At 43.6% G+C, this 21,206-nt stretch overlaps 1 protein-coding gene across 12 annotated transcripts in view; it reads right to left on the bottom strand.

The window, feature by feature from the left end:
• LOC131402329 (uncharacterized) overlaps positions 1 to 17,811 on the bottom strand; it is a 219,544-nt gene extending 201,733 nt beyond the window's left edge. For all 12 annotated transcript variants that reach the window (XR_009218545.1, XR_009218543.1, XR_009218544.1 and 9 more), the window contains exons 1-2: positions 17,411 to 17,811; positions 2,346 to 2,465 (exon numbers count right to left, since the gene is read on the bottom strand). Coding sequence is in view for 7 of the 12 variants with exons in the window: in XM_058537152.1 (XP_058393135.1) it covers positions 2,346 to 2,465; positions 17,411 to 17,756 (466 nt within the window). In the remaining 5 variants the exon portion in view is untranslated. The remainder of the gene's footprint in view (positions 1 to 2,345; positions 2,466 to 17,410) is intronic.
• Positions 17,812 to 21,206: the final 3,395 nt, after the last annotated feature.

Genomic DNA, 21,206 nt, shown 5'->3' with positions numbered 1-21,206 from the left:
ATCCATACATCCCTGGACAGATACCATAGCAAGGCCCACAACCAAGCCCAAAATAAAATGGGGCCCCAGCCAGATTTTTCTCAACAGTACCCTGGAGACTACTTTTTTAAGCCATATCCCATATGATATTTACTAAGGATTTAATCTTGGGCCGAGAGTTGCTTTTCAGAAACTCCATTTCTCTTCCTTAAGCAAGTTTCAACTACTTTGAACCAATGAGACAACAAGACGGCTTGCAAGACTCAAACTGCAACTGCATAAGTGACTGGAGGATGAACTGGGGGACCAAGAACTCCCCTGCCAATCATGTTAAGGACACCATCTTTTGAACGTGGGATGTGTGACAGAACATGAAAATCTGTGCTTGCACAAAATGCCTAGGACTGCTCCCAAACTTACTGCACCCGCTCCTTTGCCCTTTTCAAGCCCTTTTCAACAGCCCATTGGGGAGAAAGATTTAACCTTCGTCTCTTTGCTGGCCAACCTCGTAATAAAGCTTTTTCCCCTTCTACAAGAGCGGGTATCCTGTTTGGCTAATGGGTGCATTGGGCTGTAAGCCCTTCCTTGATTACAATACTTGTGTGGCTTCCATGTTTTAGCTATTATGAATAATGATGCCATGAACATGAGTGTTGAAATATGTCTTTGAGAACATGCTTTCAACTCCTTGGTGGGGTATACACCCAGAATAGGAATTGCTGGGTCCTATATAATTATATTTTTAATTTTTTTTAGGAATTGTTATACTGATTTCTACAGCAACTATATATTCCCACCACAATACACAAGGGTTCCAACTTCTCCACATCTTGGCCAACAGTGGTTCTATTCTTTTTCTTCTTCTTTTTTTTTTCTTTTTGATAGATGCCATCCTAATGAATGTGAGGTGGTCTCTCACTGTGTATCTGATTTGCATTTCCCTAATGATTACTGATGATGAGCATCTTTTCATATGCTTATTGGTTATTTGCATATCTTCTTTGAGCAAATGTCTACTCATATACTTTGTTCAATTTTGATTTGAGTTGTTTGTTTTTTGTTGTTGAATTTAGGAGTTCTCTAACTATTCTGGATATTAAGCCTTTGTCAGATACATGGTTTGCAAATATGGTCGCCCATCCTATGGGTTGTGCTTTTACTCTGTTGATAATGGCTTTTGAGGCACAAAACTTTTTAATATCCATGAAGTCCAGCATATGTATTTTCCTATTTTATTGGCTGCTCTTGGGTGTCAGAACCATGAAATCATTACCAAATCCTATCTTGTCAAGTTTTGCCTTATGTTTTCTTCTAAGGGTATTATAGCATTAGCTCTTACACTTAGGTATTTGATTCACTGGGAATCAAGTTATGTATACAGTGTTAGGTAAATGTCGAAGTTGATTCCTTTGCATGTAGATATCCACTATTTCCAGCACAACTTGTTGAAAAGACTTTTCCCCATTGAATAATCTTGGCACCCTTGTCAAACATCATTTGATCACATGGGTGAGGGTTAATTTCTGGGCTCTCAATTCTGTTTCCATTGCTCAATATGGCTGTCTTTATGCCATGACAATGCTGTTTTGATACTGTAGATTTATAGTAAGTTTTCAATCAGGAAGAATCAGTCCTCCAACTTAGTATCTCCTTTCAAGATTATTTTTGGTATCTGGGCTTATTTGAGATTCCATAAGAATCTTAGGATGGGTTTTTTTCTATTTCAGCACAAAATGCCCTTGGGATTTTGATAAGGACTGCACTGCATTTGTTGATCTCTTTGGATAATGTTGACACCGTCACAATAAGGAGTGTTCCAATCCACGGTGATCGGATGTCTTTCATTTCTAATAGTGTCGGATGGCTGTTCAGGTGGGGGGGGGCCCCTCCTCGAGGTAGTCGTGAAGAAACCCACAGTTCCTCCTCACTGTGCCTTCACCATTTCCTTAGAACCCATCAACAGTCAACAGAGGTCAAAATGCATGTAAAATGCACGCAGGAAGTTTTCAAAGATTGGATGTGCATGGAGCACACATTTCTTCCACTCCTCTCCATTAGCAAGAACCACGGACTGAAGCAGCAGACCCTAACACATGGAGACTGCAGACTCACCCAGCAGACCCCAACAAACGGGGACTGTGGACTAACTAAGGGCCAGGGACTCGGGTTCCTGGCAGAACCATCTGGCAGCTCAAGCTGAACCACTAAGCCTTTGCCTGGCACTGCTGACTAACCAAGTGCTAAGACTGATGCTCTCTTAGAGCATCCTGTCAGTCTAGACTGACCCACTGACCCTGGACTGGAAAGCCAGGTAGATCAGGAGGTCAAGGCAAACAGAGTGGATCTCAGATCCAAGAGAAACTTACCCACAGCCCTCAGAAACAGTGAAAAAGATGGAGAACTCAAAGGTTTTGCTGGTACCAATGACTGTTTCTCATCCTCGAAGCCATCAGGCGTCTCCTTTGGATCCCACTGCTGCCACCAAACTGGTACAAAACAAAATAAAATTCAGTAAATTTTAAACATCTTATTGGCTTTATTCAACAGTTCATGAATCAGGCAGCATCCAGTCTAGCAGAGAGAAAGGACCTCCAAGGAGTTCTACAAAATGAAGGATTTTATAGGCAGAAGGGAGCAAGAACAAGGAAGTTACACTAGATAAAAAAGCGGGTTGGTTACTGCAAGGTTACTTTCCTTTAAAGGATGGCAGGGTTCTATCAGGAAGATGACCTACCTGCTGCGCATGAGGTGATTCCTGATTGACTGCTTTAAGATTCTATTCCTGGGAGGGCCAAAAGTCTAATTAAGTCTCGACTTGTTTATGTGAGGCATAGCCTAAGCGGCTCCATTTGGGTCTGGTGTCTTGTTTTAAACACATGACTTCTGCTGGTCCCTGCTTTCCCCAGTTACACCCCGGCTGTCCCTTCACTGACCATTGTTGGTCACACACCCACTGCACCTGCCTCCAGTCCTTCCCCTTCAACACCATAATCTCACACACAGCTCCTCCCGACACTATCATGACGTCTCCCACCACACGTCGCCTATACTTTCCACACTGCCATCAAGATGCTTCACAAACACCACCACCATTTATGTCCAATGGGCTGAGAGGCCTGCCCGTGCACTGGGAATCAGGAGCCGCAGGGTCTGTCACTTGGCCTCCAATCACCTATTGTACCCCAGCTGAAGGGCTTACCCTGCGGAGACACTCAGTTTTACCCAACTCAATCGCACAACATCTTTGCCCCAGGCTTCCTTCAAAATGCTCCACCCACTTTCTGCCCCAACTGCTCCTTGAGGAGTCATTTTGGGGTAGCCTTCGAGACCACCTTGGTGATTTTGTGCTCAGGCCCAAACAGATCTTGGCCGACAAACACTTTAACCATACCCCCTGAAATCATATAGCATAGGTAACTAGTGAATGGGTGCAAATTACTGGTTTTACTTCCAAAGGCCGTAATGAATATTTCACACCAGGAACATCCACTTTTGGGTTTTACTGTAGGCTGATATCACAAGGCTCTCACACAGTGAGGCTCTCTCTTCCCCAGCCCTCTGAGCAGATTTCTCCAAGCTATATTCTGCAATACATCATTGTTTCTATCTCAGCCTGCTTCCCTCAGGTTGCAGGTCCCCTGAGGTTCCTGCCCTGACTGGCTACCACCAACCCAGAGAGACACTGTCAGTCCTATAGGACTGGGTGTTCAGTTCTACTAGGACTGACTGACTGGACTGGACACAGGTGCGGTGGCCCTACCCACGCAAAATCAGGTAACTGAGGCAACCAAGAAGTATCAAAAACCTTAACCCAACATCGACAACAACTCCATAAGACCCTATCCTAGCCCTTGTGGAACAGTCTCATGAGTCTCTTGCCTAAATGGTTTTAGAGAATGGCCTGGCCCTAGATTGTCTATACCAACCAACGAAGGAGGGGTTTTTGCCTTTCTTAGAACCACTTGCTGAATGTACATCAACACACAAGTTCAAACCTACCTCCACCAGATGGCCCAAGAGGTTAAAATATTGCGTAATGTTACCTAAATCTTTTAAAAGATACCCAAGGCCCCCGAGATCACTGACCTATTTTCATGGCTGGTCTTTCCAAGTTGGCGACAATGGAAACAGACTGGATTTTAGACTGTTGCTTGTACAATTTTAGGATCTGTTACTATAGCCATCATCGGATATTTACTCTCTTGGCTACAATGTGCCCTATCCCTAATAACTCTATTAATTACCCTTATTAACTATCCCAACCAACTTTAAATTAACTAAATTAAAATTAATCAATACCCTGATTAATTTAAAAAATTCAAAATTTTTATGGAGAATCTACTTAACACAGAATACACTGTTGTAAGCATTTAAAGTATACAGTTCAGTGCCATTTAGTACAATGATTATGTCGTGTGGTTATCACCACTAACTAATTCCAGAACATTTTCAACACCCCCAAACAAACCCATACTCATTCACACTATTTTCTCCTAACCCAAGCCCATGAAAACAACTCATCTGTTTTCTCTCCCTATTGATTTGCCTATTCTGGACAGTTCATTCAAATGGCATCATGCTATCTGTGGCCTTTGTGGACGACTTCAGTGAGCACACATGTTTCAAGGTTCATCCATGGCCGAGCATGTAGCAGTAGCTTATTCCTTTTTATGGCTCCATAATGTCCTATATTATGAATAGGGCACATTTGGTTTATGCAGTCATAACTGGATAGAAATTTGGGTTTGTTCCACTTTTGGACCACTGTGAATAATGTTGCTTTGAATATCCATGGAAAAGTTTTTCTTTGAACATATGTTTCCAATGGTCTTTTGGACATACCAACCTTGTGACTCTCCTGGTCCATGGTAATTCTAGGTTTAAGATTTTTAAAAATGGCAAACTGTTTTCTGCAGTGGATGCATCAAATTACTTTCCCACCAGTAATGTATGTGGGTTTCCCATTCTCCATATCTTTACTAACACTTGTTACTTTCCATTATGTGGAGTATAGCCTTCATTTTGAGTGTGAAATAGTATCACACTATGCTTTGAATTTGCATTTTCTTAATGATTTATGATACTGAGCATCTATCTAGTGCTTATTGGCCATCTGTGTTTCACCTGGAGACATGTCCATTGCAGCTAGTTACCCATTTTCATTGGGTAACCAATGAAAATGGTTTCATTTCAAATTTCTTTGAATGAAGTTTCATTTCAAACTTCTTTGTTTTTTATAATTGAGTTCTAAGAGATCTACCCCAGGTAGATTCCATGGCTCCAGGCTCCCCGGGGGCTACTAGGAACTCAGGCCCGTGGCTTAGCACACCACCTGCCAGTTCCAGCAGCCATAGACAGCTCTCATGGAACCAGGCTTCTGACAGGCTTCTGCAGAACCAAGCCCCCAGCCCACCCAGGTGCTTGCTGACTCAGGCGGCCCCAGGCAGCTCCCATGGCACCAGGCACTGGCAGGTTCCCATGAACCCAGTCTTCCATCTTGACCCAGCGCCTGCTGGCTCCTGCAATCTCAGGTAGCTCCTGTGGCCCCAGGCTACCAGGAATCCAGACTTCTGGCCCACACCAGCACAAACTGTCTCTCATGGCACAGGCTTCTGGCAGGCTCCCGTGAGCCAAGACTCTCAGATCATCCCAGCTCTGGCCAACTCTCATGGCCCTGGATGACTCCTGTGGTCACAGGCTCTCAATGAGGACCTGCCAAACCAGGGTCCAGTGGGGTTACTCGTGAACTCAGGGTCCCAGCTGTGCCCAGGGCCAGACACAATACCATGGACCCAAGCTTTCCACTCACCCCAGTACCAGGCTGCTCAAGGACTCCAGCAACAAGCCTGCCCCTGGACACCACCAGATGGCCTACCCAGGACCCCTAGATGGGCTGAATGTGAAGGCTTTGGTTTACTAAAGCCAGTCTGTAATAAGTGGAAGAAATGCCTACTTCCTCAAATTTGCAGACACCAATGGAAGGTCACAAGGATCATGAATAATCAAAGATCCACGACACCACCAAAGAAAAAGAATAAAACTCCAATGACCGACAAAGAAATGGAGATATAGGAACTATGTGACAAAGACTTCAGAACAATGCTCTTTGAGAAATTCATAAAACTCTAAGGAAACAAAGATAGACTACTAAATAAAATAAGGAAATAGTGCATGAACAAGTGAGAAGTTCAACATAGAAACAGAAATCGTTAAGGAAAAATAAACAGAAATCCTAGAGTTGAAGAACAAAATGACTGAACTGAAGAATTCAATAGAGACCTTCTAAATCAGATTCAACCATGTACAAGAAATAATTAGTGCACTAGAAGATGTGTCATCTGAAATCATCGAGTCAAAGGAGCAAAAAGAAAAAAAAGGAACAGATAAGATTGGGGAAAGGCAGTGTGAATTATGGGATACCTTGAAAAGAAATAGATAAGCATTATTAAAGTACCAGAGGAGAAGACAGGGAGAAAGGAAAAGAAAGTTGACTTAAAAAAGTAGCAGCTGACACCTTCCCAAATCTGGGGAGAGATGTAGACATCCAAGGTCCTGAAGCCGATCAGTCACCCTAAAATTTCAAACTAAAACATTCTTCTCCAAGACACATTGTAACAAAACTATCTAAACTCAAAAAAAGGATCAAACAACATGATCAAGTTCAACATGATGCAAATCAATGAATGTGATGCACCACATTGATAGAATGAAAGATAAAAATCCTAAAATAATCTCTGAAATCAGAAAAAGCAGTTTGACAAATTCAGCGCCCCTTCATGATAAAAACTCTCAAGAAAGGGTTACAGAAGGAACATACCTAAACATAATAAAAGGTTTACATGACAAACCCACAGCTAACATCATATTGAACAGTGAAAGGTTGAAAGCTTTCTTGCTAAGACAAAGAACAAGACAAGGGAGCCCAGTCTCAACACCACTCTTCAACATACTGCTGCAAGTCTTAACCAGAGACATTTGGCCAGAGAAAGAAATATAAAGCATCTAAATTGGAAATGAAGAAACAAAGTGGTCTCTGTTTGCAGATATGATTTTATGTAGAGAAATACTTAAAGACTCCTCCCCAAACTGTTAGGACTAATAAACAAATTCACTCAAGCTGCAGGAGACAAAATCAACATATAGAAATCTCTTGCCTTTCTCTACACTAACAATGAACTATTTAAAAATGATATAAAGGGCCGGCCCCGTGGCTTAGCGGTAAAGTGTGCGAGCTCCACTGCTGGCGGCCGGGGTTCGGATCCTGGGCGTGCACTGACGCACCACGTCTCCGGCCATGCTGAGGCCGAGTCCCACATACAGCAACTAGAAGGACGTGGAGCTATGACATACAACTATCTACTGGGGCTTTGGGGGAAAAAATAAATAAATAAAAATTATTAAAAAAAATGATATAAAGAAAAAAATCCTATTTACAATGCCATCAAAAATAGTAAAATACTCATGAATAAATTTAACCAAGAAGGTGAAAGATCTAGAAACTAACAACTATAAGACACAGAGGAAAGACATCAAAGACACAAAGAAATGAAAAGATATCTTATGCTCATGGATCAGAAGAATTAGTATTGTTAAAATGTTCATGCTATTCAATGCCATCTCAAGATTCTCTGCAATTCCTATTAAAATTCCCATGGCATTTTTCAGAGAAATAGAACAAATAATCCTAATATTCATGTGGATCCACAAAAGACCTCCAATAACCAAAGGAACCCCGAGAAAGAAAAAGCTGAAGGCATCACAATTTCTGATTTCAAATTTTATTACAAATCTATAGTAATAAAAACAGTATGATACAGGTATAAAATGAGACACCTAGACCAATAGAACAGAATCAAGGACCCAGAAATAAAACCACACACATACAGTTTGCTAACAGTTGACAAGTCAGCTAAGAAGACTCCATGGGGAATGGATAGTTTCTACAACAAATGCTGTTGGGAAAACTGGATAACCACATGCAGAAAACTGAAATTGGACCCCTATTTTACACCACTCTAAAAATGATCCCAAATTGAATTAAAGACTTAAAGGTAAGACACCAAATATAAAACAACTAGAAGAAAATATAGAGAAAAAAGCCCCATGAAACTGGTCTTGACAAAGATTTTTTTGGATATAATATCAAAAGTGCAAGCAACAAATGCAAAACTTAACAAGTGGGATGACATCAATCTAAAAAGCTTCTGCATAGCAAATGAAAAAATCGGCAAACTAAAGGGGTTAATATCCACAGTATATAAGAAACTCTTACAACTCAACAGCAAAGAAACCAACAAAACAATATGAAAATGGTCAAAGGACCTGAATAGATACTTTTCCAAAGAAGACATAAAAATGGTCAACAGGTACATGAAAAGATGCTCGTAATCACTCATCATCAGGGAAATGAAATCAAAACTACAATGAGATATCACCTCACACCTGCTAGAATGGTTATTCTCAAAGAGACAACAGACAACAAGTGTTGGCGAGGCTGTATAGAAGAGAGAACCCTGTGCACTGATGGTATGAATGTAAATTGCTACAGTCACTATGGAAAAAATATGGAATTTTCTCAAAAAAATAAAAATAGAAATATATATAAATGAGCAATTCCACTTCTGCTTGTATATCCAAAGGAAATGAAGTCACTATTCTGAAGAGATATCTGCACCCCCATGTTCATTTCAACATTATTCACAAACAGAGAACATGGACACAATCCAGGTGTCCCTCAATGGATAAATAGATAAAGAAAATGTGAGATATATGTATACATGTAATATATAATGGGATATTATTCAGCCATGCAGGAGAATGAAATCCTGCATTTTGAGATACCATGGATGGACCTTGAGGCATTGCGCTAAGTGATATAAGTCAGACGGAGAAAGACAAATACTATATATTCTCACTCATATGTGAAATCGAAAAAAGCCCAACTCAAAGGAATAGAGACAAGAATGGGTTTCCCAGGGTCCCGGGGTTAGGGGAAATGGGGAGATGTGAGTCAAATTGCACAAATTTCTAGCTGTAAAATGAACAAGTTTTGGGGATCTAATGTACAGCATGGTGATCATAATTAACAATACTATATTATAGACTTGAAATTTGTTAAGAGAGTAGATCTTGAAAGTGATCACTAGAAAAAACAAGTTAATTATGTGAGGGAATGGAGTGTTAACTCAGGGTATTGTGGTAATCCTTTCACAAATCACCATCTTGAACACCTAAAACTTACATATGTTATATGTCACTAATATTTAAAGAAATCTAAAAAAAAAAATCTCTCAACAAAGTAAAACCCAGGACCAGATGACTGCACTGGTGAATTCTACCAAAACATTTAAAGAAGTATTAAAAACAAGATTTCTTACACTCTGTCAAATATTGAAAAAGAGGGAACACTTCCAAGCTCACTTTACGAGGCCAGCATTACCCTGATACCAACACTAGACAAGGACACTAAAAGAAAATAAAATTACAGACCATTATCCCTGATGAACATAGATGCAAAAATCCTCAACAAAATACTAGCCAATTAAAAATGAATTCAATAGCATATTAAAAGAGTTATACACTACCACCAAGTGAAATTTATTCCTGGTATACAAAAATCGATCAATGTAATAAGCCACATCCAGAAAATGAAGGGGAAAAAAATGACCAACTCAATTGATGCAGAAAACCAATTGGCAAAATTCAACGCCCTTTCATGATAAAACACTCAACAAACTAGGAATAGAAGGAAAGTGCCTCAACATAACATAAGCCATATATGAAAAACACACAGCAAACATATTACTGAATGATGGAAGACTGAAAGCTTTTCCTCTAAGATCAGGAACAAGGCAAGGATGCTCACTTGCACCACTTCTATTCAACACAGTATTGAAAGTTCAAGCCAGAACCATGAGGCAATAAAAATAAATAAATAAATAAAAGGCATCTAAATTGGAAAGAAATAAGTAAAATGGTCTCTGTTTGAAGATGATATCATGTCGTATGTAGAAAAATCCAAAAGACTCCACAAAAAAGCCGTTTGATCTAACAAATGAATTCAGAAAAGTAGCAGGATACAAAGTCAACACACAAAAATCGGCAGCATTTCTATACACGAACCATGAGCTCTCTGGAAAGGAAATTACAAAAACAATTCATTTATAATAGTATCAGAAAGAATAACATGCTTAGGAATTAACTTAACCAAGGAGGTGAAAGGCTTACACCATAAAAACTACAAAACATTTCAGAAAGAAATTAAAGAAGACGTTCATAAATGGACACACATCCCATGTTCATGGATTGGAAGGCTTACTATTGTTAAAGTGTCAGTATTACCCAAAGCAATCTACAGATTCAATGTATTCCCTATCCAAATCCTAATGATATTTTTTGCAGAAATAGAAAAACCCGTCCTAAAATTCACATGGAATCTCAAGGGACTCAGAACAGCCAACAACAATCTTGCAAAAGAAGAACAAAACTGGAGGACTCACACTTCCTGATTTCAAAACTTACTACAAAGCTACAGTAATCAATAGTATGGTATTGTCATAAAGACAAACATAGAGATCAATGGCATAGAATAGCAAGCCCAGAAACAAACCCTCACATATATGGTCAAGTGATTTTTGACAAGGGTGCCAAGACCATGGAATGGAGAAAGGTTTCTTTTCAACAAATGGTGCTGGGAAAACTGGATATCCCCATGCAAAATCTTGAAGCTGGACCCCATCCAACACTAGATACAAAAATTAACTCAAAATGGATCAAGGACATAAATGTAAGACCTCAAACAAGAAAATTCTTAGAAGAAAACATGAGATTAAATCTTCATGACACCAGACTTGGCAATGATTTCTTGGATATGACACCAAAGGCACAGGTAACAAAAGAAAAACAATGGAAAAATTGAACTCCATGAAAATTTTATAAGTTGGTACATCAAGAGGCACCCACAGAGTGGGACAAAATATTCGCAAATCATATTTCTGACAAGAGACTGGTATCCAGAATATACAGAGAAGTCCTAAATTAAACAAATAAAAAACAAGCCAATTCAAAAATGGGCATGGATTTGAAGACTCCGTTGCGAAAGAAGACTTAGAAATGGCATATAAGCACATGAAAAGATGCTCAACACCACTAATCATTAGGGAAATGCACATCAAAACCACAATGAGACACCACCTCACACCCACTAAGTTGAGTGCTATCGAAAAGACAAAACAGCAAGTGTTGGCCAAGATGCGGCAAAATGGGAACACTTGTACACTGTTGATAGGAATGTAAAATGGTGCAGCTGCTATGGAAAACAGTGTGGATGTTCCTCCAAAAAATTGAACATAGAATTATCATGTGATCCAGCAATTCCACTTCTGCATATACACCCAAAAGATTTGAAAGCAGAGCCTTGAAGAGATATTTGTACACCCATGTTCATAGCAGTATTATTTACAATAGCTAAAACGTGGAAGCAACCCAAGTGTTTATTGACACATGAGTGGATACACAAAATGTAGTATATCCATACAATGGAATATTATTCAGTCTTAAAAAGGAAGCAAATTCTCCAATATGCTATACATGGATTAACCTTGGAGACATTATGCTAACTGAAATAAGCCAGTCACAAAAAGACAAATACTGTATGAACTGAGAGTAGTCAAATCATAGAGAGAGTAAGTAGAATGGTGGCTGCCAAGGGCTGGGGGAGGGGAGAAGGGAGGGTTATTGTTTAATAGGTATAGAGTTTCAGATTTACAAGAGTTATGTGGATGAATAGTGGTGGTGACTGTACAACTGTGGAAATGTATTTAACGCCATTGAAGTATACACTTAAAAATGGTTAAGATGAAACACTTTTTGTTATGTATATTTTGACTCAATATACAAAAAGGAAAAAAAAAGAAATGAGCTATCAAGTCACAAAAAGACATAGTGGACACTTAAATACATACTGCTAAGTGAAAGAAGCCAACCGGAAAAGGCTATATACACTGTTCCATAGTTTTCATATATTCCAATTACACGACATTCCAGAAAAGGCAAAACTAGAGAAACAGTATAAAGATCAGTGTTGCCAGGAGTTGGGGGGCAAGGGACGAAGAGGTAAAGCACAGGGATTTTAGGGCAATCCAACTCTTCCGTAGGATACTGTCATGGTGGATACATGAGATTATGCATTTGTCAAAATCCAAGTACATGACAGCAAGACAATGAACTTTAATGTAAACTACGGACTTGGTTATGAACGCTCTATGAGCATCAGCTCCTCACTTGTAAGGAATGGACTGCACTAACACAGGTGGTCAAGCAAGATGTTAACCGTAGGGGAAACTGTGGGGGAGGAGGGAGAAATGCTCTGCACTCTCTGCTGAATTTCTCTGTCCATCTAAAACTTTCCTAAAAAACAATCTATTAATTAAAAAATAATCAATGGAAGGTAGGGAGTGGGTAGAAATATAGACGAAACAGGAATATCAGAATATTAATAAATGTTGAAGCTGGGTAATAGAAACATGGGGGGCTATCACACTTTTCTGTTTAATTTGTGTATGTTCAAGGTTTTCCACAATAAAACATTTTTAAAGCTCCAGATTAAATCTAGATTATATGTACAAGGAATCAAAGAATGTGAAGAAAACAGATATTTTTGAAACAAGTACACTGAGGGAACGTGCAATCACACTGGATAGAGAGTGAACGTCCTGGTTCTACCAGGAAGGTTCAGAGCTCAGTGAGCAAGGCAGGTGACAGCACAGTCAGGGAAGTGACAGATAATGATCACAGAAAAATGTTTGCCCTCACTAATCACAGAAATGCCAACCATGGGCCCTGACAGAACTGCCCCAGGATTTATAATGTCATGACACCCAGAATTAGAGCGGGCTCAGGGACAGAGCACCACGTCCTGTGAGAATACCAACCAGCATCGGCTTTCTGGAGGGCAAATCTCCCTAACCCTGGAACCTGCAGGCCACTGGCTCGGCTGCTCTGTTGTATGGAATCTGTCCAAAAACAAAGGGATTGGGTACAGATGATGGACTGAATAAACACATGTAGAGCCCCTTTGACGTAGAATCCCTTAAAAATGACCCAAAGATTCCTTCATTGATGAACAAATTCATAATAGCCTTGGGAACCATCAAGAGAGCCGACATTTTGATGAAAACATCAAAGAGAGTCAACAGTTGGTGATCGGAGATCCCAGTGGGGAGCTCCATGTGAGCCATGAAGACCAAGCCACAGTGTCCTCTCTCCCTCTCCCTCCTCCCCCTGCCGTTCACCTAACACCTTCTGCATCGCCCCTCCACTCCCAACCACTGCCCACCTCACTGCCCACAGGAGCAGAGGCACAGGGCGCCCTTTCCACGACCACATCTGTCCTCTTGCTCTCTGCCCGTCACCAGGCAGCGGAGCTCTCTTGACATTAGTACAGCCATGTTTGGCCGCTCCATTGACCTACAGCCACCAGCACAAAAAGAAATATAAAAGCTGCTTTCTGCATGGTGGGAACTGGCCCTTCTCCCATGGAGATGGTTGCAATGTGTAAAAAATTCAAGGCCCTTCAAGCGCCGCAGCCTGGGGCAGACTGGCCATCTGAGCTGGGCTGGGAGGATAAGCAGGGTAAACAATGCACGTACACAACTACTGGGCTGGGACAATAGCCAGAGGGTGGGGCTCAGTGCTAGTACGCCACTGATAACCATTTGTGCATGGGAACATTGAATGCTCTCTCTGTAAACTCTGTAACTGCTTATATAAACTGCTGGAGACTGAGACACGGTGAGAGTTCCACCTGTGGAAGAGACGCCTTGCCCAGGACTGTGATTCCCGCCCAGCAGTGTCAATTGACAGGACTCTCCCAGCAGTGGGGCATGGATGTTGTGAGTAATTGATTTATTGTGAAGTAATAGATCTGATGTGTTCTCTTTTCAGTCAACCTGGTGTTTCTCTTTCTGGTTGATTTGTGTCATTTCACTTCAGTCGATCTGGTGTTTCCTTATCCGATAGATCTGATGTTTTTCCCTCTTATTATATGACCTATTCAAATGTGCTGCTATCTCAGCCGATGGGGATGTTTTCCCTTTCCAGTCGAGCTGGTGTTTTTTCCCTCTTATTATTTGACCTATTCAGATCTGTTTGCGGACTATCACCTTTACCATCCTCTCTATAATAAAATATACCTTCAGTCCATTTGTTTGGAGTGGAAAGTTTCTTTTACCTCTCCAATCGAATCCCCAAACCTCTCATAACAGGAGCCCAGCCCGGCACCTCTTCAGGGCCCAGCAGACTCCTCCTCCCCATCTGGTCCTACCTGCAGCACAGACACCTTGTAGCTAATCTCCGCCTTACAAACAAAACTCTCCCTTGGACCCATGCTCCCTTTTGGTTATTGTCCACTTTCCCAACTCCCCTTCATGGCTAAACCTCTTAAATAAAGTGCCTCATACCTACTGCCCTCCCATGGCTTCCCTTCCCCCACTCTAGACCCAGCTTTATTCTCACCCTCTCAAGGAGACTGAGGTCACCAGTGATCCCATGTGGCCGAGTCCAGCCATCTTTTCTCCATTCTGATCAGAGCTGTATCCCATCCAGCTGAGCACCCTTCCTTTCTGCAATACCCTTTCCCCTCATGGTTCCTGCAACTTCATGCTCCACCATTTCAGGCCCCTTTCCTGGACCCTCTTCAGCTACACCTCTGCAAACACTGCCTGCTCCTAGGCTGGGCCCAGGGCCCTTCCACAGCTACAGTGTCTCCAGGAAACCTCATTCAATTCCACGTTTTTAAATATCTCTGACCTCATCCCGACTCTGCTGACACACTGATGCAACTTTAAGAGGTTAGGTGCTAGCTCCCCAGCATCAGTACCTAAGGACTATCTCAGACTCGATTCGTCTCAAAATTTCACTGTCATATGAGTTCCAAAATAGCATCAAATCTTTCCAAAAGGAGGAAAAATTTGGATACAATAAACAGTTGTGAACAAAGTAACCAATAAAACGTATACTTACATCCAATCATGGTTGCTTGATGGGGAAAATAAGAACACAGAACTAAGATCAGATATTCTCAAGCCGGGGACCGGAAGGTGATGAGTTGGGAGTGTAAAACACAGGAACTGATCAACTCTAAGCATTTACAGAAAGAGAGGCAGAAATGGTTGTTCCTAAAAGCTGAAAGACACCCACTAAAGGAATAGAAAAATCATGAGAAAACCTAACAAATTAAAAATTAAATTAAATGGTAGACTCACATTCCAATTTATCAATAATCACAATTGTAAATAGATCAAATTGCTCTATAAAAACATGAAGGTTCTCAAGTTGAGTTAAAATATTGTTATAAAATAAAGGGATATAATATGGTTGAAAATAAGGAGATAAAGAAATAAGATTTTAAATGGGACAAAAAGGGGTTCTCTGTGTTGATAACTGTCAGGGACACTTATGCACCTAACAATATGGTCTTGAAACATAAAGCAAAACTGGACAAACAAGAAGACACAGGCACCCCAAGGGAGGTGCCTTCCCTTTCCACAGGGAAACCTACCTTACCTCTCTTAAAAAGCCACAGGTCAAGTGATACAGTAAGTTAGGAAACAGATCTGCTGACAAACACAAAAAAGCTAGATCTAGCCTCAGCCCCAGGGACAACGTAAGCATCTAGTGGAGAGCGAACATTCTCCTCAAACCACGATGAAACAGTCACCACAATGGACTGTGTGCTAAGCCACAATGAAATCTCTAAAGAGTCCAAAAAGCAGAAATCTATAAGTGACTATATTACTGGAACTTAAAGCAATAAAAGTAAAAAATAATCACAAAATATTGGCTCCCCTCCCCCAACATAGCCACTTGAAAATCTGTCCACACCCTTCTAAATCTCTCAGGTTAAAGACGGAATCCAGACAGACAGGAGAAACTCTTTAGAAATGAACAGCAATGAGAGCAGCATGAGGCAAATCCATGACGTGGGGACAAGGGGACGGAAGAAAGGACACAGCCTCCACTGCAGGTATCAGGGAATATCACCTGTACAGCAAGCTGAGCACTTCCCTCCAAGAGCCAGAACAACACCACAATAAAACCAATGACAGCAGAATGAAGGGAGAATTCACCAGACAGGAACAACAACATAGACCTGAGCAATGGAGTCAAGGGCTGGCTGTCTGGAAAGACCTGTAACAGTGAGAAACCTTGGTCAGTCTGACCAAGAAGAACAGACAAAGGCACCAAGAGGAACAGACAAAGGCACCAAATTGTACCATCAGGTACGAGAAACTACAGAAACAGCTTTAACGTGATATGAGAACATAGTGGATAACTCTGACCAGGACATCAATAGTCCTCAGCTGGAGCCGTCCTTCCCATAGGATGCATCTGGAAACATGCGGGATGGGTTTTGTTTCTTGTTTTGGGTTGTCCTACTGGTTGTTGCCCCAGGGGTCCCGGAGATCCTGAATAGCCTGTCACATAGACCCGTTTCCCTCTTGAAGTGTTACTGACATCTGGGAAGACAAGCACTGATCCAGATTAAATGAGCAATGTGGTAGGAAAATGTTTTCCATGGATGTATAACAGGGAAAAGATGGTACCCTCAATATGTAAGGAATATCGAGAAACCAATGTTTACAACTACTAAACTGTAAGAGAGCAGGAAAATCAGAAACATAGCAAAGAAACACACCAAAAATATATCCAACCTATTTGTACAGGTGGAGAAATATGTAGGTAAAGCACAGGAAACAGTGGAGGAGATTACACACCAAATTTTACTACCGACAAGGAATAAAAGTTGGGAGGTAGGTGAGAAATAGGAGTTTTTACCACTTCTTAGCTTATGTATTTCTCTAGTGTTTTAATTTTTACAAAAGAGAATGTATTCTACTCAAAAAGATGTTTCAAATTTTAAAGAAATTATTAAAATGTTCAAAATGACTTCAGTTCAAGGATATTCATTAAAACATGTATGGAAAGCACCTCCCCATAATGTTAAGAGTCTCCTATAACTTTTCCAATAGTTTACTATGTCGATTTTATTTCACATTTAGATCCTAACTCATTGGAATTTACATTTGTGTGAGGGATGCAACAGAAGCTGATTTTCTCCTGTTCAAGTGGAAAACCAACTATCCAGGCACCATTCATTGAGTAGGTCTGGCTTTCCCAGCTGACCTGCAATGCCTCCTTCCCCACCTGCTAAACCCTGACAACTACCGGTGCCTCTTGAGCACCCTAGAGCGAGCGGGGTGAGCTCTGCAGCCTGGGCTCCCTGTGTGCAAGGGGCGGCTACCAGCAGAGCCTTCTCCCAAGACAGCAGCAGGCATGCTGCACACAGAGGTGCTCAGGGGCCGTCTGCTGTGGAGCAGGAAACTCCTCATGAGGAGCAGGCAGTGGGGGAGCCCTGAGCCCCAGGACTGACCTCGGCTGGGGGCAGCAGGCTGCTCAGTTAGGGAGCCCCTCCCTTCAGCTCGTCCAGCTCCTCCTGCAGCGTGTGCACCTGGCTGTCGGCAGCTGCCCCTCTTCAGCTCGCTGTCCTTCTCCACCTGCTCCTGCAGGCGGCACCCGTGCTCCTGTTCCCCCGGGACCAGAAGCAGTAGGAGTGCAGCGAGTCCAGGAGTTCTTAGGCCCCAGCGCTGACAGGATGACCCCGCTGAGGGACCTGGGGCCGGTGTTGCTGTGTTCATCCTGCACATCTTCCACGGCTGGCTCCGGGGTGACATCTGTTGGAGGGTGAAGGGGCTCTGGGAGAGTTTCTGAGGCATCATTGTGAATGATGAACGTGGGGGCTCTGGGCCAAGCTCTCATCAGGCCCAAGGCTGGCCCCACTGTAGGTGGGCTCCACATCTCTCTTCAGCCTCTTTCGGTCAACAGCCTCTCGAGGGACAGATGGCCTCTCTTGAGTGTGTGCTGAGGAGAAACTGTAAGAAGGATGCCAGCCAATAAATCTGCATGCCTCAGATCCTGAGGGATAAAGTCACCCACGGAAATGCCACTCTTATCCAGCAGGCCCTGGCTGGGAAGAGGCGGTCTCATCGCCAGCATCTACAGCAGACCTGTTTGCATCTCCCTGGCTGCCTCACGCTGTGGAGACCACACTGTCTCCTGGAGTTCCTTCCAGAGACTCTTTGCCCGCTCCTGACTGGTGGCTTCCTGGGTGGCATTGGGTTCGGGTTTGCCCTGCAGAAGGGCTCGCTTCAATTTGCGGGACCCTTCCTGGGCCCTCAGGTTTTCCCTCGAGGATGAGGATGAACCTGAAGCTCCTTTCCCATCTGCTTCACTGGCATGTTCCTCTTGTCCCTGGCGGCTATCTTGGTCTCATTTCTTCTGGGGCGGCAGTGGCCTTCAGCTCCTCCTTCTCAGTCAGGTGGAAGATGGAGGGCAAGGCCGTGGGCTTTAACATGTAGTACTGACCCTCCAGCCTGTTCAAGAGTTTTTTTTGGTGAAATGTTCACTACAGATGAAAGAATACTTAATAGGGTCCAGTCATCCCTGTGAACAACTTTTAGCAACTGGACAAGACGTTTTGAGTCCTTTATGTGGAGCCTGCAAGGATACATGAAAAAGTAATTAAAAAGAAAGAATTAAATGTCTCCCCCTAAAATAATCAATTATAAAAGCAAAACAAGTGTTTTTGGGAACACCCACACTTAGGAATTTTGCCCATTTAAAACTTTAGTAAAGTTTTAAGGAACACCTCTGCTTGCAAGTTATTACTGTAATAGAAAGATGAAAGACCCACTGTCTACCTTAAGGAGCTGACCATCTGTAGGGCAGAGAAGGAAGGAAGGTGAAGACCTTCTCCCAGGTTGTGGTAAGTGCCCTGTAGGAACAAAGATGCTCGGGCAGAGAGCACAGGATGGCACCAAGACAACACGAAAGGCTTCAGGAAGCCTCAGAAATAGTTCCTAGAAGCTCATGGCTGTCCAACCCTCCTGCTGTCCCTGGGATGCAGGACTTTGGGTGCTAAAATGGGGAGGATTGGTCCCCCTATTTCAAAGCCAGGCCAGGTGTCGGCCAGCAGAGCCTCCCAGGCACTCAGCAGGGCGCCTGGCCCCAGCTCTACTCAAGCAGCCGAGGATGCAGGACTGCCGCCAAGAGGAGGTCAGCCCCAAGAGCTGTGGTTCTGTGTTCCTCCTGTCCTTCCACTACCAGGAGGAAAACTGCTTCCTGTACCAAGCAACCAGCCCCTGAAATGTACTGACCAAGACACTTCATAATCTTTTCTCCTCATTAAGGTAAAATCTCTATTTAGAGAAAACTATGCACATGGGGAGGAAGGGGGTCTCTCTCGAGGCTTTCTTCTCCTCCTGAGTTCATCTAACCCTCATGAGGCCGAGTGGATACTAGGTCCTCAGGGAGTTCCAAGCAACCTGACCTTCTAACATTTCTCAATGCTTTGTGACAAGTTACAAAAGGACCCCCACTTCCTTTGCCCCCATACCACGTTAAACAATGACACATGCCAAGAGCAACCTTCTCTGTAGTGTTTTGCATCATTCTCAAAAACAGTAACAAAACTTTTGGGACACAGACTCTGAAGGAAACTGTCAAGAAAGCATATTCTCTGACTTCTGAAACAAGCTCACATTACTAGTTCTTTGGATGGATTGTAACAACTTCCGACTTAAAACAAACCACTGTTAACTTTGAATAAGACTAAAGACAACAAGTGGCATTCAGGTCTTTAAATATTCAATAACAACCTGCAACATGAAACAAAAGGATCTGCCAGGAGGTTTTCAAAGTAGAATGTCTTCAGTGCACTGTTCTGGGACCTCCATTGCAGAGTCTGCAGGAAAGGACTCACTCAACTGGCTGAATTCCAGAAGCCCTCATGAAGGGAGCCAGGCCAAAGGGAAGGCAAACCCCTCATCTTGCTGTGGGATCCCAAGGAAGAAGTGAAGAGAGGAGCCCCTTCCCTGAGTCCCCAGGGTAAGCCTCCCAGTGAGGAGTGGGTTGCAACCTCCTCCACCCAGGATGCTGTCACATGCAGAATCTGCAGAGTCAGACGCCTCTCCAGGACTCACCTCCAGTGCAGAGCCACCTTTCCCTGCACTGCCAGGACCCTTCTAGCAACAGAGCATCTGAGAGGCGTATCAATTTGGAGGTAGAAGCTGCATTTGCTCAGCCACATTCCTGATCTCAGAGATCAAGGCAGGCTCCCTGCCATCAAAAGAGCAGAAAAGTCATGGCAAATGCAAGAAGATAGTGACCTAAGAAAGAGTGTTTCCAGAATACCCTGTTTCTTGACATTGTTGGCCCCAGCCTGAATCAGTGGAGAGCAGAGTGGCCAGGGGGTGGGGGTGACAGTGTGGTGGAGGCCATAAGGTGGGTGCCAGTGGCCATGGGATGGCCGCAGTGGCCCGAGGTGCCCAGAGCAGAGACAGTGGCACAGACCAAGGCCACATAGCGCCCGGCGCTCACTCACCTTCTGGACCGGCCCCGAGGCCTCAAGCACAGAGTGCTGCCTGCCTTGGGCTGGAACACCAGGGGTCTGACTGGGCGGCAGCAGCTGGTTACCTGTGGAATGAGATGGCTGTTTCTCCTCGTTGCCCAGTGGTGGGATCAGTTTGCGGCAGTGCAGTGATCACCATCCCGGGCCTCAGGCTGTCATGCTGCCAGGCTCCGGCCCCCTCTTCTCCGCCCCACAGTGGGACTGCCACAAGAGTAGGGCTCAAAGCGACACTGTGCAGCAAGTGGGAGCTGGTCCCCACGCCCCGCAGGATGGCAAGATGGCGGCGCGTGCCCATCTGTCCTCCGTAAAGCAAGATGGCCACATCTGTGGGCCTAGGCAAACTGCTGCCTGATGCACCCACCCTGGGGTAGCGCTGCCAAAACGCGTCTGTTCCGCTGCCCTGATGGGTCGCTGCTGCGGTGTTCATAGCAAATGACCCAGACCGAGGGGGGAGGGAGAATGTGGCCGGCCCTCCGAGAGGGGCCCCGCCGGACGCCAAGATGGCGACCGATGCACTTCCGCCCACACTTCTGGCCCTGCCCACGTTGCTCACCTGGATTGGCCCCAGTGGTTGAGCATCACATTCTGCTCATTCTCCTGGGCAGCGGGGAGAGGGACGCGGGTAGGGGCACCTGCACCGGTCAGCATGGAAGACTGTGCTCGCCTGGACTCTTAGCCGCTGGGACTGGCTGGCATGGTTTGGGGCGGGGCCGTCGGGGGGAGCAGCTCCTCAGGTGGAGCGGGTGGGGGCAGCTCCCAT

This window comes from Diceros bicornis (assembly GCF_020826845.1).
Source record: "Diceros bicornis minor isolate mBicDic1 chromosome 7 unlocalized genomic scaffold, mDicBic1.mat.cur SUPER_7_unloc_3, whole genome shotgun sequence".
In the NCBI taxonomy this organism is placed as follows: Eukaryota; Metazoa; Chordata; class Mammalia; order Perissodactyla; family Rhinocerotidae; genus Diceros; species Diceros bicornis.
This window is presented reverse-complemented; position numbering and strand designations above follow the sequence as displayed.